The sequence below is a fragment of the Nerophis lumbriciformis genome, linkage group LG27 (assembly GCF_033978685.3).
Source record: "Nerophis lumbriciformis linkage group LG27, RoL_Nlum_v2.1, whole genome shotgun sequence".
Lineage (NCBI taxonomy): Eukaryota > Metazoa > Chordata > Actinopteri > Syngnathiformes > Syngnathidae > Nerophis > Nerophis lumbriciformis.
In genome coordinates, this window is record NC_084574.2 from 31,846,068 (window position 1) to 31,864,376 (window position 18,309).

Below are 18,309 nucleotides of genomic sequence, written 5' to 3' on the forward strand. Positions count from 1 at the left end.
AATAATAGAATGATAAATGACACAATATGTTACTGCATAGGAGTCTTTGTTTGTTTACTTACTACTAAAAGACAAGTTGTCTTGTATGTTCACTTTTATTTAAGGACTTAACTGCAATAAGAAACATATGTTTAATGTACCCTAAGATTTTTTGTTTAAATAAAGCCAATAATGCAATTGTTTTATGGTTCCCTTTTATTTAGAAAAGTACCAAAATAATTTTGGTACCGGTACCAAAATATTGGTATCGTTCCAACACTAGTACTGATACATAGCGCGTTGGAGTGATGGCAGACGGTGAGTAGAGACCTGTCAGTGGATGCTATCTTGCTTCAGAGCAACTTTAAAGATTATTATGGATTCGGGGCAGCATGGCTCAGTTGCTAGAGCGGCGGTGAGGGTTTCCAGGTTTGATTCCCGCTTCCGCCGCCCTCGTCACTGTCGTTGGGCCCTTGGGCAAGACACTCTACCCACCTGCTCCCAGTACTACCAGCACTGGTTTAAATGTAGTTTAAAGATGTAGATAATGGGTTTCACTACGTAAAGCGCTTTGAGTCACTGAATGGTAAATGGGCTATACTTGTATAGCGCTTTTCTACCTTCAAGGTACTCAAAGCGCTTTGACACTATTTCCACATTCACACACACTGATGGCGGGAGCTGCCATGCAAGGCCCTAACCACGACCCATCAGGAGCAAGGGTGAAGTGTCTTGCTCAAGGACACAACGGACGTGACGAGGTTGGTAGAAGCCACCAGCAACCCTCAGGTTGCTGGCACGGCCACTCTCCCAACTGCGCCACGTCGTCCCCCACTAGAGAAAAAGTGCTATATAAATATAATTTACTAGTACTACCAGCCTGTAAGCCGCACCCTCATCCTCTTCAGCTTTCTACACACTCAGGCAAAAACGAGAGAGTGGCAAGATACTAAGGAGTCACATATTACTTTTGTGTGATTTTTACTCAGGTAAATGTTAAAAAATGATTGTAACCATATGGAAAATACTTTTATAACACCATTTAATGCTACCCTGAATATGCATTTTGATTCCTATTAGATTTTAGCTGTTGGAAGGCAAGCGTGATGAGAGGCTAACATGTGACTTGTCTGTCCTCAGTCTACAGGGTGAGAATAGAAGGATTTGTCGACGGCGGGTCAACTGACATTTACACGGTGCGGGTGTTGCTTGTCATCAAAGAAGGTGGGATTTGACTTCCTCTTTTGGACTGTGACAACTTTCCTTGGAGTCTGCTTTGAAAAAGTGGTCACATGTGGTCGCTGTCTTACTTAAAGCAATTCATTCTTTTCCTCCCTCTCCCGTGATGCCATTGCAGGAAGTACCGATATGGGCGCTCAGGGCCAACTGCGGACATTCCTCAGTTATCAACACTGCAGGGAAGCTCTGGACCTAAAAACCGGCAATAAGTATTTAATCATGGGCACTTCCACGGATATTTACAGAGATGAAGAGAGGCAAACGTAAGTCTGTGTATTCTTATGACATACTTGCCAACCTTGAGACCTCCGATTTCGGGAGGTGTGTGTGGGGGGGGGTTGGCGTGGTTGGGGCGGGGGCGTGGTTAAGATGGGAGGAGTATATTTACAGCTAGAATTCACCAAGTCAAGTATTTCATATATATATATATATATATATATATATATATATATATATATATAAGAAATACTTGACTTTCAGTGAATTGTAGCTATATATATATATATATATATATATATATATATATATATATATATACATACATATATATATATATTTTATTTATTTATTTATTTTTTTAATTTATTATATATATATATTTATTTTATTATATATATATATATATGTATATATAAATAAGAGAAATACTTGAATTTCAGTGTTCATTTATTTACACATATACACACACATAACACTCAACTACTCATTGTTGAGTTAAGGGTTGAATTGTCCATCCTTGTTCTATTCTCTGTCACTATTTTTCTAACCATGCTGAACACCCTCTCTAATGATGCATTCTGCTTCGTCTCCTTGTTGTGCACTGCACTCTCTAAAAGCTGTAGATGTTATTGTCATATATGCATGCACAGTAGATGGCAGTATTGTCCTGTTTAAAAGTGTCACAACATTGCTGTTTACGGCAGACGAACTGCTTTACGGTAGACGAAAACGTGACTGCTGTTGTTTGGATTAGATTTAGATTTATTGGTCCCCTTGGGGAAATTAATTGTCACTGCCGTACATTTAAACATTAGACATTACACATCACACACAAAAAAAAAATAACAAAAAGACATCATACAAGACTAACACACATTTACAGGCTTGTCAGACGGGTCGGCCGGGCCTGCTGTTAAGAACGGCTATAGCTGCAGGGATAAGGCTTTTCCTGAGGCGGGCCCTCCGGAATTTGATAGTTCTGTACCTGCGCCCTGATGGTAGTGGGATGATGTATTGGTGTAGTGGGTGAGTGATATCCTGGACTATTGTTTTTGCCAGTCGGGTGATGGACCTGTGGTTTAAGTCTGAAATGTTGGGTGTGGGTAGGCCGATGATTGGTTGTTGTGTGTTGTTACCGCGCTGGGAGGACGTTAATGAAACTGCCTAACAATAAACCCACATAAGAAACCAAGAACTCGCCCTCGATCATTCTACAGTTATAACGTGATTGGGCAGGCACGCTGTTTATATTGTGGGAAAGCGGACGTGAAAACAGGCTGTCGACACGTCACTCGGGTCCGTCTGAATTCCGGAAGATTTTCAGGAGAAATTTTGTCCCGGGAGATTTTCGGGAGAGGCGCTGAATTTCGGGAGTCTCCCGGAAAATCCGGGAGGGTTGGCAAATATGCTTATGAACAGTATGTGCACACCCTTGGTTGTCCCCTTTAGAATCATATGTTGTTGTTTTTTTGGCCTTATGGTCTACAGCAGAGGCTCTAATGACGTTTACACTGCAGTGAACAGATCAATGGAAGACGTGTTTAGTGACACTTTTTGAAGCTGGGCACCCAATTGGTCGAGTGTGCCCTCTGACAAGTAGGACCCGCCTCTATCGCTGCTGTACCAATCACGAGGCTCGGTGAGGTTCTCTGTGATTGGCTGAGAGCCCATTATTTAGCAGCTGGTTTATGTTTAAGCAGAGCAGAGATAAGACTACCCTTCCACCTCAGAAACAACAGTTTAGCAGGGTACTTGACGGTCAACTTGACAGTCGCAGCTACGACCATTTACCGTGTTGTTAGCATTCTGGCCCTTTGAGACGCTTGTGATTTAGGGCTATATAAATAAACATTGATTGATTGATTGATTGATTCTGTGTTGTTAGCCTTGCGTGTCCCGCGTTGTCATTCCACACCTCTGACATCGAAAGCGAATCAACAGAGTTCATTTCCACTTAGCTTTGCCCAGACAGCTGCTGATAGCTGATAGCAGTTTTGTTAGCATTAAAGGGGAACATTATCACCAGACCTTTGTAAGCGTCAATATATACCTTGATGTTGCAGAAAAAAGACCATATATTTTTTTAAACGATTTCCGAACTCTAAATCGGCGAATTTTGGCGAATTAAACGCCTTTCTATTATTCGCTCTCGGAGCGTTGTGACGTCACATCGAGAAGCAATCCTCCATTTGCTCACTTTCGTCGGTGTGTTGTCGGAGGGTGTAACAACACGAACAGGGACGGATTCAAGTTGCACCAGTGGCCCAAAGATGCGAAAGTGGCAAGAAATAGGACGAAATTTGTTCAAAATACGAGGGTGTGGGGAAAGCCGACGAAATGGTCAGTCGTTTGTTCCGCACACTTTACATACGAAAGCTATGCTACGACGGAGATGGCAAGAATGTGTGGATATCCTGCGACACTCAAAGCAGATGCTGACATCAACTCCAAAACTGGACAGATCAGCTTTCAGGAAAAGAGAGCGGATGAGGGTATGTCTACAGAATATATTAATTGATGAAAACTTTATTCATTACTCGTGGTTTTACGTAAATTATTATACATAAACTGTGTTTACCAATAATTTAGCTTAAAGACATTTATTTTTTTCAATCATTCGAGTACATTCGGGTAGTCTTGTGTAATGCAGTATTTTGTGTCTATTTAGGTATGGTTAACCTGAGTGCTGAAATCGTGGAAAAATATATGTTCTTAGCGTGCCTGAAATGGGCTGTCTGCACTCTCAAAGTGCATGTTGTTGCCAAATGTATTTCATATGCTGTAAACCTAGTTCATAGTTGTTAGTTTCCTTTAATGCCAAACAAACACATACCAATCGTTGGTTAGAAGGCGATCGCCGAATTCGTCCTCGCTTTCTCCCGTGTCGCTGGCTGTCGTGTCGTTTTCGTCGGTTTCGCTTGCATACGGTTCAAACCGATATGGCTCAATAGCTTCAGTTTCTTCTTCAATTTCGTTTTCGCTACCTGCCTCCACACTACAACCATCCGTTTCAATACATGCGTAATCTGTTGAATCGCTTAAGCCGCTGAAATCCGAGTCTGAATCCGCTATACCATCAATCAATCAATCAATCTTTATTTATATAGCCCTAAATCACAAGTGTCTCAAAGGGCTGCACAAGCCACAACGACATCCTCGGTACAAAGCCCACATACGGGCAAGGAAAAACTCACCCCAGTGGGATGTCGATGTGAATGACTATGAGAAACCTTGGAGAGGACCGCATATGTGGGTAACCCCCCCCCCTCTAGGGGAGACCGAAAGCAATGGATGTCGAGTGGGTCTGACATAATATTGTGAGAGTCCAGTCCATAGTGGATCCAACATAATAGTAAGAGTCCAGTCCATAGTGGGGCCAGCAGGACACCATCCCGAGCGGAGACGGGTCAGCAGCGTAGAGATGTTCCCAGCCGATGCACAGGCGAGCGGTCCACCCCGGGTCCCGACTCTGGACAGCCAGCACTTCATCCATGGCCACCGGACCTGTGCCCCCCCCCCCTCAAGAAAAAGGGGAGCAGAGGAGAAAAGAAAAGAAACGGCAGATCAACTGGTCTAACAGGGGGGCTATTTAAAGGCTAGAGTATACAAATGAGTTTTAAGATGGGACTTAAATGCTTCTACTGAGGTAGCATCTCTAATTGTTACCGGGAGGGCATTCCATAGTACTGGAGCCCGAATAGAAAACGCTCTATAGCCCGCAGACTTTTTTTGGGCTCTGGGAATCACTAATAAGCCGGAGTTCTTTGAACGCAGATTTCTTGCCGGGACATATGGTACAATGCAATCGACAAGATAGGACGGAGCTAGACCGTGTAGTATTTTATACGTAAGTAGTAAAACCTTAAAGTCACTTCTTAAGTGCACAGGAAGCCAGTGCAGGTGAGCCAGTATAGGCGTAATATGATCAAACTTTCTTGTTCTTGTCAAAAGTCTAGCAGCCGCATTTTGTACCAACTGTAATTTTTTAATGCTAGACATAGGGAGACCCGAAAATAATACGTTACAGTAGTCGAGACGAGACGTAACGAACGCATGAATAATGATCTCAGCGTCGCTAGTGGATAAAATAGAACGAATTTTAGCGATATTACGGAGATGAAAGAAGGCCGTTTTAGTAACACTCTTAATGTGTGACTCAAAGGAGAGAGTTGGGTCGAAGATAATACCCAGATTCTTTACTGATTCGCCTTGTGTAATTGTTTGGTTGTCAAATGTTAAGGTGGTATTATTAAATAAATGTCGGTGTTTAGCAGGACCGATAATCAGCATTTCCGTTTTCTTGGCGTTGAGTTGCAAGAAGTTAGCGGACATCCATTGTTTAATTTCATTAAGACACGCCTCCAGCTGACTACAATCCGGCGTGTTGGTCAGCTTTAGGGGCATGTAGAGTTGGGTGTCATCAGCATAGCAATGAAAGCTAACACCGTATTTGCGTATGATGTCGCCTAGCGGCAGCATGTAAATGCTAAAGAGTGCAGGGCCAAGAACCGAACCCTGAGGAACTCCGCACGTTACCTTAACATAGTCCGAGGTCACATTATTATGGGAGACGCATTGCATCCTGTCAGTAAGATACGAGTTAAACCACGACAAAGCTAAGTCTGACATACCAATACGTGTTTTGATACGCTCTAATAAAATATTATGATCGACGGTATCGAAAGCAGCGCTAAGATCAAGAAGCAGCAACATAGATGACGCATCAGAATCCATCGTTAGCAGTAGATCATTAGTCATTTTTGCGAGGGCTGTCTCCGTAGAGTGATACCTTGCTGTTCTATCCGCCATGTTTGTTTGTATTGGCATCACTGTGTGACGTCACAGGAAAATGGACGGGTGTTTATAACGATGGTTAAAATCAGGCACTTTGAAGCTTTTTTTAGGGATTTTGCGTGATGGGTAAAATTTTGAAAAAAACTTTGAAAAATAAAATAAGCCACTGGGAACTGATTTTTAATGGTTTTAACCCTTCTGAAATTGTGATAATGTTCCCCTTTAAGGGGCGCGCCGAGTCACATCAATCAATCAATCAAAGTTTATTTATATAGCCCTTAATCACGAGTGTCTCAAAGGGCTGCACAAGCCACAATGACATCCTCGGCTCAGATCCCACATCAGGGCAAGAAAAAACTCAACCCAATGGGATACAATGAAAAACTTTGGAGGGGACCGCAGATGTGGGGAACCCCCACCCCCTGGGCAACCGGTGCAATGGACGTCGAGTGGATCTTGTTAATAGTGTGAGAGTCCAGTCCATAGTGGGGCCAGCAGGAGATCATTTTGAGTGGAGACAAGTCAGCAGCGCAGAGACGTCCCCAACTGATGCACAGATCAGTGGTCCCGATTTTGAACAGCTAGTGCATCATCTGTGGTCACCTAATAACCTCTCCACGCAGGAAAGGGGGGCAGAGCAGAAAAGAGACGGCAGATCAACTGGTCTAAAAGGGGGGTCTTTTTAAAGGCTAGTGTATACAAATGAGTTTTAAGATGGGTCTTAAATGCTTCTACTGAGGTAGCATCTCTAACTGTTACCGGGAGGGCATTCCAGAGTACTGGAGCCCCAATAGAAAACGCTCTATAGCCCGCAGACTTTTTTTGGGCTCTGGGAATCACTAATAAGCCGGAGTTCTTTGAACGCAGATTTCTTGCCGGGACATATGGTACAATACAATCGGCAAGATAGGATGGAGCTAGACCGTGTAGTATTTTATACGTAAGTAGTAAAACCTTAAGTGCACAGGAAGCCAGTGCAGGTGAGCCAGTATAGGCGTAATATGATCAAACTTTCTTGTTCTTGTCAAAAGTCTAGCAGCCGCATTTTGTACCAACCGTAATCTTTTAATGCGAGACATAGGGAGACCCCAAAATAATACGTTACAGTGATCAAGACGTAACGAACGCATGAATAATGATCTCAGCGTCACTGGTGGACGAAATGTAACGAATTTTAGCGATATTACGGAGATGAAAGAAGGATGTTCTAGTAAACGAGAGAGTTGGGTCGAAGATGATACCCAGATTATTTACCGAGTCACCTTGTGTAATTGTTTGGTTGTCAAATGTTAAGGTGGTATCATTAAATAGGTGTCGGTGTCTAGCAGGACCGATAATCAGCATTTCCGTTTTCTTAGCGTTGAGTTGCAAAAAGTTAGCGGACATCAAGTCCCGGTCCGTCTCGAGTCTCGTCTTTTGACAATGCTCAAGTCTCACCAATGTGGAGATGTGTTATTGATGAGGCAGGAGTTGAAGATGACGCCCATCAAAAAGTTTTCCTTCCGAAAGATTAGCCGCCTGTTGATGTTAGCAGTGTTAACTCGGATGAGGGTGAATATCATTATTCATGTCAGGCTTGTCCCTGACAGTTTGGTCAAGTTTTAGTTTTTCCTCTGTCATTTCCTCTCTTATTTTGGTTATTTCCTCATTGTCTCCCTGAGTGCTGCTTCCCCTCAGCTGCGGCTGATTGGCACCTGGCCACACCTGGTGTCAATCAGCCAGCTGCTATTTAAACCTGCCTTCCCCTCCAGTCAGTGCTGGATTATTGTCATCACTACCTGTCGTAAGAGCTACTACCTGTCGTGTCTACTACTTGTCGTTGTTTGCGGTAAGCTGTTCCTGTTTGATAGTTCCTTATAGCTAATTACAGTTTGCTGTCTCCTAGCTCTTTTGTTTCGTGTTTTCTTGTTAGCCATTAGCTGTTTCCAGTTTTTCTGTTTGCTGGTTCCTGTTTTCAGTTTTGGCTATTCTTAGTTTCTGGTTTGTGTTTTTTCCTTTATTTGATGGACATTAAATCATGTTTTCTCGCTCGATGCCTGCCGTCATCTCTGCATCTTGGGGTTCGTCACCAACAAAATGTGACAATTCATTGCCAAAACATAAGAAAAATATTGCACTGTAATACGTACAGGTGAAAATCAAAAAAATGTGACTACCGTGCAAAGGTTCGTTTATAACAGCAATTAGATTTGGTGAAACTTATATATGATACGGGCCAATAACGTGCAACTCAAGATATTTCAAGACATCTTTTGATACCATTTTGATGTTCATGGCTTACAGCTTATGAAAACCTGGAATTGAACATTTCAGAACACTTTGGTTTTTCAAAAACTGTAAGCCATGATCATCAAAATGATAGTAAATAAAAGCTTTACATACAATACGGGCCAAAAGTTTAGACACACCTTCTCAATCAATGCGTTTTCTTTATTTTCCTGACTATTTACATTGTCGACTGTCCCTGAAGGCATCGAAACTACGAATGAACACATGTGGAGTTATGTACTAAACAACTTCAAGCACACCTGTGAAGTGAAATCCATTTCAGGTGACTACCTCTTGAAGCTCATCTAGAGAATGCCGAGAGTGTGCGAAAAAAGTAATCAGAGCAAAGGGTGGCTATTTCGAAGAAACTCGAATATAAAACATGTTTTCAATTATTTCCCCTTTTTTTTGTTAAGTACATAACTCCACATGTGTTTATTCATAGTTTCTACAAGGTAAATAGTCATGAAAATAAAGAAAACACATTGAATGAGGAAAAGGTGTGTCCAAACGTTTGGCCTGTACTGTATCTCACTTTGTATGTAATGAGTTTCTATCACGTTAGTTTCATATTTGAGAGTGAATCACTGAGGTGAATGGACTTTTACAGAATAGTCACATTTTTTTTAGTTATTCCTGTATAAGACCTACAGGTAAAAGCCAGTAAATTAGAATATTTTGAAAAACTTGATTTATTTCAGTAATTGCATTCAAAAGGTGTAACTTGTACATTATATTTATTCATTGCACACAGACTGATGCATTCAAATGTTTATTTCATTTAATTTTGATGATTTGAAGTGGCAACAAATGAAAATCCAAAATTCCGTGTGTCACAAAATTAGAATATTACTTAAGGCTAATACAAAAAAGGGATTTTTAGAAATGTTGGCCAACTGAAAAGTATGAAAATGAAAAATATGAGCATGTACAATACTCAATACTTGGTTGGAGCTCCTTTTGCCTCAATTACTGCGTTAATGCGGCGTGGCATGGAGTCGATGAGTTTCTGGCACTGCTCAGGTGTTATGAGAGCCCAGGTTGCTCTGATAGTGGCCTTCAACTCGTCTGCGTTTTTGGGTCTGGCATTCTGCATCTTCCTTTTCACAATACCCCACAGATTTTCTATGGGGCTAAGGTCAGGGGAGTTGGCGGGCCAATTTAGAACAGAAATACCATGGTCCGTAAACCAGGCACGGGTAGATTTTGCGCTGTGTGCAGGCGCCAAGTCCTGTTGGAACTTGAAATCTCCATCTCCATAGAGCAGGTCAGCAGCAGGAAGCATGAAGTGCTCTAAAACTTGCTGGTAGACGGCTGCGTTGACCCTGGATCTCAGGAAACAGAGTGGACCGACACCAGCAGATGACATGGCACCCCAAACCATCACCCAACCATGCAAATTTTGCATTTCCTTTGGAAATCGAGGTCCCAGAGTCTGGAGGAAGACAGGAGAGGCACAGGATCCACGTTGCCTGAAGTCTAGTGTAAAGTTTCCACCATCAGTGATGGTTTGGGGTGCCATGTCATCTGCTGGTGTCGGTCCACTCTGTTTCCTGAGATCCAGGGTCAACGCAGCCGTCTACCAGCAAGTTTTAGAGCACTTCATGCTTCCTGCTGCTGACCTGCTCTATGGAGATGGAGATTTCAAGTTCCAACAGGACTTGGCGCCTGCACACAGCGCAAAATCTACCCGTGCCTGGTTTACGGACCATGGTATTTCTGTTCTAAATTGGCCCGCCAACTCCCCTGACCTTAGCCCCATAGAAAATCTGTGGGGTATTGTGAAAATGAAGATGCAGAATGCCAGACCCAAAAACGCAGAAGAGTTGAAGGCCACTATCAGAGCAACCTGGGCTCTCATAACACCTGAGCAGTGCCAGAAACTCATCGACTCCATGCCACGCCGCATTAACGCAGTAATTGAGGCAAAAGGAGCTCCAACCAAGTATTGAGTATTGTACATGCTCATATTTTTCATTTTCATACTTTTCAGTTGACCAACATTTCTAAAAATCCCTTTTTTGTATTAGCCTTAAGTAATATTCTAATTTTGTGACACACGGAATTTTGGATTTTCATTTGTTGCCACTTCAAATCATCAAAATTAAATGAAATAAACATTTGAATGCATCAGTCTGTGTGCAATGAATAAATATAATGTACAAGTTACACCTTTTGAATGCAATTACTGAAATAAATCAAGTTTTTCAAAATATTCTAATTTACTGACTTTTACCTGTAAATACAGTAATATTTAGCACTTGAATTATTTTCCGCTTGATTCCACGATGAAGCCGCCGACGACTGTAGGGGTGTGCGCTCCATTTTTCCATCAGTTTGGAGATCCTTGCCCTGGAAAGCGTTGCAGATCCCTGGTCTACGACTTATTTTCCTTTCCCTACTTGCTTTTTTTTCTCCTCAGGTTTCAGTACGTGCTTGGAGAGAAGACCTGGCTGGAGTATTGGCCAACACCTGCAGAGTGCCAAACCATGGAACACAGAGTTGTGTGCTTAGGCATGGAGCAGCTCGAGAAGAAATACGCAGATTTTGGATGTGAGCAATAGTCAAAGACATGCCTTAACAATATTTTTGTGGGCATTACTCTCATTATGTACAATTTCCGATGTTTTTGAAAATGTTACATTGTCCTTATTAAAAATGAAACAATTTCTAATTTCATTGCCTCCGTTTTATTTTGAAAGAAAAAACACAGTCAATGTAACAGATGGTAGGTGATGCCTATGATGAAAAGGTAATATTAACACTAATGGAAAATGCACTCACTGATTAGCATTGGCGTTGTTAGGCCTATTTTAGGTGGGCTCAAGCCCCCCTAAAATATTCTTAAGCCCCCCTAAATAATTTGGTGTTATATTTATTTATTTTTTAATTTTTTTTTTTTTTTACAAATACATGCCGACATATTATAAAGTGGTCCAAATATGAGTTTAAATAATCATATAATCCGTCATTATTCACTCAGTTTCCTCACTTCATAGCGTAAGGGAGAGAGCCCCTTTAGTGTGTTGGTATCCAATCCATTCCACTTGTTTATATAGAAAATGCCCACATCACTCAAACTCCAGTCCGCATTTTCTCTGCGACCTTGCTTGCGGTCCTTGGACTTGTTCATATAAAAAATGCCCACATCATTTGTAATATACAGTAATTTGTAATATACAATATATAATATTGTATATTATATATTATATATATATATTATATATTATTATTATAATTTTTATTATTAATTATTATTATAATAATTATTATTAATTATTATTATTATTACTAATAATAATTATTATTATTATTATTATTATTATAATTATTATTATTATAATTATTATTATAATTATTAATTATTATAATGTATTATTAATTATTATTATTATTATTATTATTATAATTATTATAATAATTAATAATAATTAAAATAACACATCTCCACATTGGTGAGACTTGAGCATTGTCAAAATTATTATTATATATTATTATATATTATATTATATATTAATATGTAATATACAATATATAATATTTGTAATATACAGTAATATACATAAAATAATGGAAAAAAAACATCAAATATATTTGTTTTATTGTATTGTTACATTAATAGCTGGTGTATTATAGCTTGTTATTTCATAGGACTTTCAGAGGGAGGAAAAACCAAGACATTTAATATAAAATGTAAAATTCATAAATTCATAAAAATAAAAATAAAAAAATGGTTAAAACCATCGTCCCGGGGAGCATTTCATATCGTCCCGTGCATTTTTTTAAAATAATAACAATGAATAATTTCTAAGTCTTTGTTAGCCGTTTGTGAAGTTTTGTGCTCGTGCGCTACTCGCTCGCATCCTATGCATCTCCTGGGGGCTAAGCCCCCCATGTCCTTAAAAGCTAGTGACGCCCCTGCTGATTAGTAGTAAAGTAATAGAGGTACCTCAGTTTCCACTATTACTAAAGCAATGTTTATATTATGAAATAATGTAAATACAATGAATCTGTTCCAGACACCCAAAATTATTAACACTAATCACATTTAAATAGAATAATCTTATATTTTTATTTACAGAAATCAATGCAAAATACATAGGAAGGTTGTATGAAATGGATTCGATAGTGTTTCTCACATTCTGAAAAGTGCTGGCACTCACAACTTTCGTTCACCCCATAGTGGATTATTTTGCAGCTTTACTCAATGAAAAAAAGCACGCAGACTGAGACATAAATGCGTGAGATTATTTGTTAGGGAACTCGATGCCACAGAATGACAAGCTTGTACTGGAACTATATACAAAAAGTGGGAGGTACAAAAACCGAAGTGCAAGTAGATAATTGCATGAGTACTATGATGCAACAAATAAGCTACCACGGATACTTGCTGTTCATTTCTGATATTGTTTAATATTGTAAAATGACTTCCATGTATGCATATGCACATTGTGTGGGCTTTTTGAAAATGTGATTTAAGGTTTTTAATACATGTTGAAAGAAATATTAAGCAGTTTGAATTGTATTGTATAGTAAAAAAATATATATATACAAACCCCATTTCCATATGAGTTGGGAAATTGTGTTAGATGTAAATATAAACGGAATACAATGATTTGCAAATCCTTTTCAACCCATATTCAGTTGAATATGCTACAAAGACAACATATTCGATGTTCAAACTGATAAACATTTTTTTTTTTTTGCAAATAATCATTAACTTTAGAATTTGATGCCAGCAACACGTGACAAAGAAGTTGGGAAAGGTGGCAATAAATACTGATAAAGTTGAGGAATAGTCATCAAACACTTATTTGGAACATCCCACAGGTGAACAGGCAAATTGGGAACAGGTGGGTGCCATGATTGGGTATAAAAGCAGATTCCATGAAATGCTCAGTCATTCACAAACGAGGATGGGGCGAGGGTCCCCACTTTGTCAACAAATGCGTGAGCAAATTGTCGAACAGTTTAAGAAAAACCTTTCTCAACCAGCTTTTGCAAGGAATTTAGAGATTTCACCATCTACGGTCCGTAATATCATCAAAAGGTTCAGAGAATCTGGAGAAATCACTGCACGTAAGCGATGATATTACAGACCTTCGGTCCCTCAGGCGGTACTGCATCAAAAAGCGACATCCGTGTGTAAAGGATATCACCACATGGGCTCAAAAACATTTCAGAAAACCACTGTCAGTAACTACAGTTTGTCGCTACATCTGAAAGTGCAAGTTAAAACTGAACTATGCAAAACAAAAGCCATTTATCAACAACACCCAGAAACGCTGCCGACTTCGCTGGGCCCGATCTCATCTAAGATGGACTGATACAAAGTGGAAAAGTGTCCTGTGGTCTGACGAGTGCCCATTTCAAATTGTTTTTGGAAACTGTGGACGTCCTGTCCTCCGGACCAAAGAGGAAAAGAACCATACGGATTGTTATAGGCGCAAAGTTCGAAAGCCAGCATCTGTGATGGTATGGGGGTGTATTAGTGCCCAAGACATGGGTAACTTACACATCTGTGAAGGCACCATTAATGCTGAAAGGTACATACAGGTTTTGGAGGAACATATGTTGCCATCCAATAATGTTATCATGGACGCCCCTGCTTATTTCAGCAAGACAATGCCAAGTCACGTGTTACAGCAGCGTGGCTTCATAGTAAAAGAGTGCGGGTACTAGACTGGCCTGCCTGTAGTCCAGACCTGTCTCCCATTGAAAATGTGTGGCGCATTATGAAGCCTAAAATACCACAACGGAGACCCCCGGACTGTTGAACAACTTAAGCTGTACATCAAGCAAGAATGGGAAAGAATTCCACCTGAAAAGCTTCAAAAATTGGTCTCCTCAGTTCCCAAACGTTTACTGAGTGTTGTTAAAAGAAAAGGCCATGTAACACAGTGGTAAAAATGCCCCTGTGCCAACTTTTCTGCAATGTGTTGCTGCCATTAAATTCTAAGTTAATGCCACCACCTGTACAAACACACCCATTACAATGACTTTAATAGATAAACAGGACATCCTTCTTGCTATCTACTACCAATTAGCTGCCAGGAGACAGGGTGGGGAACCCCACACCCACCCCTGTACCATCTTAACATTCCTATCTCACAGAACAGTAGGAAGGCAGAAAGAAAAGAGAAACAATGACCGAGAGTCGGGGGGGCGGGACCAGGCCCGGCCCTAACCAATCTGGCGCCCTAGGCAAGATTTTAGGTGGCGCCCCCCTACATCGGCAGTAAAGTGTATATACTCACAAGAAACCGAATAGCTTTGTCTTTGACCTTTTTTTTTTACTTAAAGAAAGCAAATTAACAATCAGAATAGTTAACAAGATAAAAAAAATATGAATAAATAAATGAATGCAAAAAATAAAAAATGAATATATGAAATACAATATTTTTTACATACATATTGCTTAATTTACATTAATGATGTGCACTTTAACAACTAGGCTTACAACTATACCTAATATATAAAGGGGTGGAAAAGTGACTATTACCTGCAGGGCAAACATTAGCTAACCAGAAGGCAATAACAATGTAAACAAAAAACACCTGCTTAAAAGATCTAATACAAATGTCCCTGAGGAATGTAAGGTGGGAGTACTGTAATTACCTAACGTTACATTATTATTTTCCATAACAATTTAGCCCCCTCCACAATATTAACCCGACGTTAAAACAGAACTAGCTATTTATTGACTAGCAATTGCCGAATCATGTAACATTAGCTTAATGCTAAAAAGCCAGGTTACTATCACATTCTGTAACAGACAAATAATTTCATGTAGGCTAACGTTACCTACGTGCTACCTCTTGTCTTTTTCTCGTTTCTCCTCCTCTTCTTTTCTCTTATTTCTTCCCTGGGCACCTGACAGTTTTGGCCGTTTTGACATCTTGTGTTGATTTTTTGATGTGGTGACGTCCAAAAAGAGTCATGATACGGGAAGGTGGGGGGGGGCGTAATGTTGTAACAAATAATATTTCTATTATATAGGCTTTACTTTGCATTTTAATTAACGTGGGATTATTTTTTGTATTTAGAAATAATAGTACCAACTTTTTTTTTTTTTCCTCCAACATTTGTGGCACTGGCGTGGCGCCCCCTGATGGACGGCGCCCTTAGCATTTGCCTATACGGCCTATGCCACGGGCCGGCCCTGGGCGGGACATTAGTTATTTTGTATTATTTAGTCATATGACATCATCACGTTTGGTGGATACTGTAATCTCAAGAGTCTAATACTCTTATCGGGTGACTTCATGGACAAAAGTAGTCAGCCAGTATGGATACATAGCTAACATTTCAACATTGATGGCACTAAACAAAATAACCAATGCAATAAATGGTTGCATTTATTTTATGTATGAAAAGCGCTTTATAAATAAAGTTTGATTGATTGATTGATTGATTGATTGATTGAACCTTAAGGCATTAGATAGAGGGTTGGTCTTGACCTGGGTAAAAAGCTACTTAACCACTGGCTGCAGTGCCCTCTGCTGGTTGTTCAGGGGAGTGTGTAGGTCACTTTTATTTGTGCATCTGGTTTGTGGTAGAAATGTCTCATCGACACAAAAGCAAAAAAGCGATCCACATATGCAAATTCTATACAAATACAAATATCAAGCATATTTGAATTCACTCATCCATCCATTTTTTTCCGCTTATCCGAGGTCGGGTCGCGGGGGCAGCAGCATAAGCATAGAAGCCCAGACTCCCCTCTCTCCAGCCACTCCGTCCAGCTCCTCCCGGGGGATCCCGAGGCGTTCCCAGGCCAGCCGGGAGACATAGTCTTCCCAACGTGTCCTGGGTCTTCCCCGTGGTCTCCTATCGGTCGGACGTGCCCGAAACACCTCCCTAGGGAGGCGTTCGGGTGGCATCCTGACCAGATGCCCGAACCACCTCATCTGGCTCCTCTCAATGTGGAGGAGCAGCGGCTTTCGTTTGAGCTCCTCCCGGATGACAGAGCTTCTCACCCTATCTCTAAGGGAGAGCCCCGCCACCCGGCGGAGGAAACTCATTTCGGCCGCTTAAACCCGTGATCTTGTCCTTTCGGTCATAACCCAAAGCTCATGACCATAGGTGAGGATGGGAACGTAGATCGACCGGTAAATTGAGAGCTTTGCCTTCCGGCTCAGCTCCTACTTCACCACAACGGATCGATACAGAGTCCGCATTACTGAAGACACCGCACTGATCCACCTGTCGATCTCACGATCCACTCTTCCCTCACTCGTGAATAAGACTCCGAGGTACTTGAACTCCTCCACTTGGGGCAAGATCTCCTTCCCAACCCGGAGATGGCACTCCACCCTCCATCTGGCTCCTCTCGATGTGGAGGAGCAGCGGCTTTAGTTTGAGCTCCTCTCGGATGACAGAGCTTCTCACCCTATCTCTAAGGGAGAGCCCCGCCACCCGGCGGAGGAAACTCATTTCGGCCGCTTAAACCCGTGATCTTGTCCTTTCGGTCATAACCCAAAGCTCATGACCATAGGTGAGGATGGGAACGTAGATCGACCGGTAAATTGAGAGCTTTGCCTTCCGGCTCAGCTCCTTCTTCACAAACAACGGATCGATACAGCGTCCGCATTACTGAAGACGCCGCACCGATCCGCCTGTCGATCTCACGATCCACTCTTTCCTCACTCGTGAATAAGACTCCGAGGTACTTGAACTCATCCACTTGGGGCAGGGTCTCCTCCCCAACCCCGGAGATGGCACTCCACCCTTTTCCGGGCGAGAACCGCGGACTCGGACTTGGAGGTACTGATTCCCATCCCAGTTGCTTCACACTCGGCTGCGAACCGGTCCAGTGAGAGCTGAAGATCCTGGCCAGATGAAGCCATCAGGACCACATCATCTGCAAAAAGCAGAGACCTAATCCTGCAGCCACCAAACCGGATCCCCTCAACGCCTTGACTGCGCCTAGAAATTCTGTCCATAAAAGTTATGAACAGATATTCGGTGACAAAAGGCAGCCTTGGCGGAGTCCAACCCTCACTGGAAACGTGTCCGACTTACTGCCGGCAATGCGGACCAAGCTCTGACACTGATCGTACAGGGAGAGGACCGCCACAATCAGACAGTCCAATACCCCATACTCTCTGAGCACTCCCCACAGGACTTCCCGAGGGACACGGTCGAATGCCTTCTCCAAGTCCACAAAACACATGTAGACTGGTTGGGCAAACTCCCATGCACCCTCAAGGACCCTGCCTCAAGTGATCCACATATGCACATTCAATACAAATACAAATACAATATCAAGCATATTTACATTCAAATCTCAAAAATATATTTACAAGTACACTTTATTTATACAAATTCTTGATTTAGTTGTATGTCACATTTTTTTTATATTTATACATTTTATTTGAAGATATTTTCAAATCTCAAAAATATATTTACAAATACGCATTTATTTATACAAATTACTTATTTATTTGTACATCACATTTGTATTTGTATATTTATTAATGTATGCATATGTATTAATATCATATTGATATATATATTAATTGATGTGAGACAATTCTACTTACATATTCACACGCAATTCCTTCAGTAAACCGTTTTTATTCGCTCTGATGTCTGGTGGTTTTGAATGGCTCTCAATCAGTGGTTCTTAACCTGGGTTCGATCGAACCCTAGGGGTTTGGTGAGTCGGCCTCAGGGGTTCGGCGGAGGTCAAAACACACCCGACTCATCGTGTAAATAAAAACTTCTCCCTATCGGCGTATTTTGGATACCCCCAAACAATGTTCCCTCTAATTTTCCAAATGCGTGGACCTACTCAGTGGCCTTGTG

General features: G+C 41.2%; 1 protein-coding gene across 1 annotated transcript in view; it reads left to right on the forward strand.

The window, feature by feature from the left end:
• LOC133624502 (complement C3-like) overlaps positions 1-11,176 on the forward strand; it is an 87,737-nt gene extending 76,561 nt beyond the window's left edge. Inside the window, exons 41-43 of the mRNA XM_061988109.2 lie at positions 1,120-1,203; positions 1,337-1,481; positions 10,922-11,176. Coding sequence (XP_061844093.2) covers positions 1,120-1,203; positions 1,337-1,481; positions 10,922-11,063 — 371 coding nt within the window. The 3' untranslated portion in view covers positions 11,064-11,176. The remainder of the gene's footprint in view (positions 1-1,119; positions 1,204-1,336; positions 1,482-10,921) is intronic.
• Positions 11,177-18,309: the final 7,133 nt, after the last annotated feature.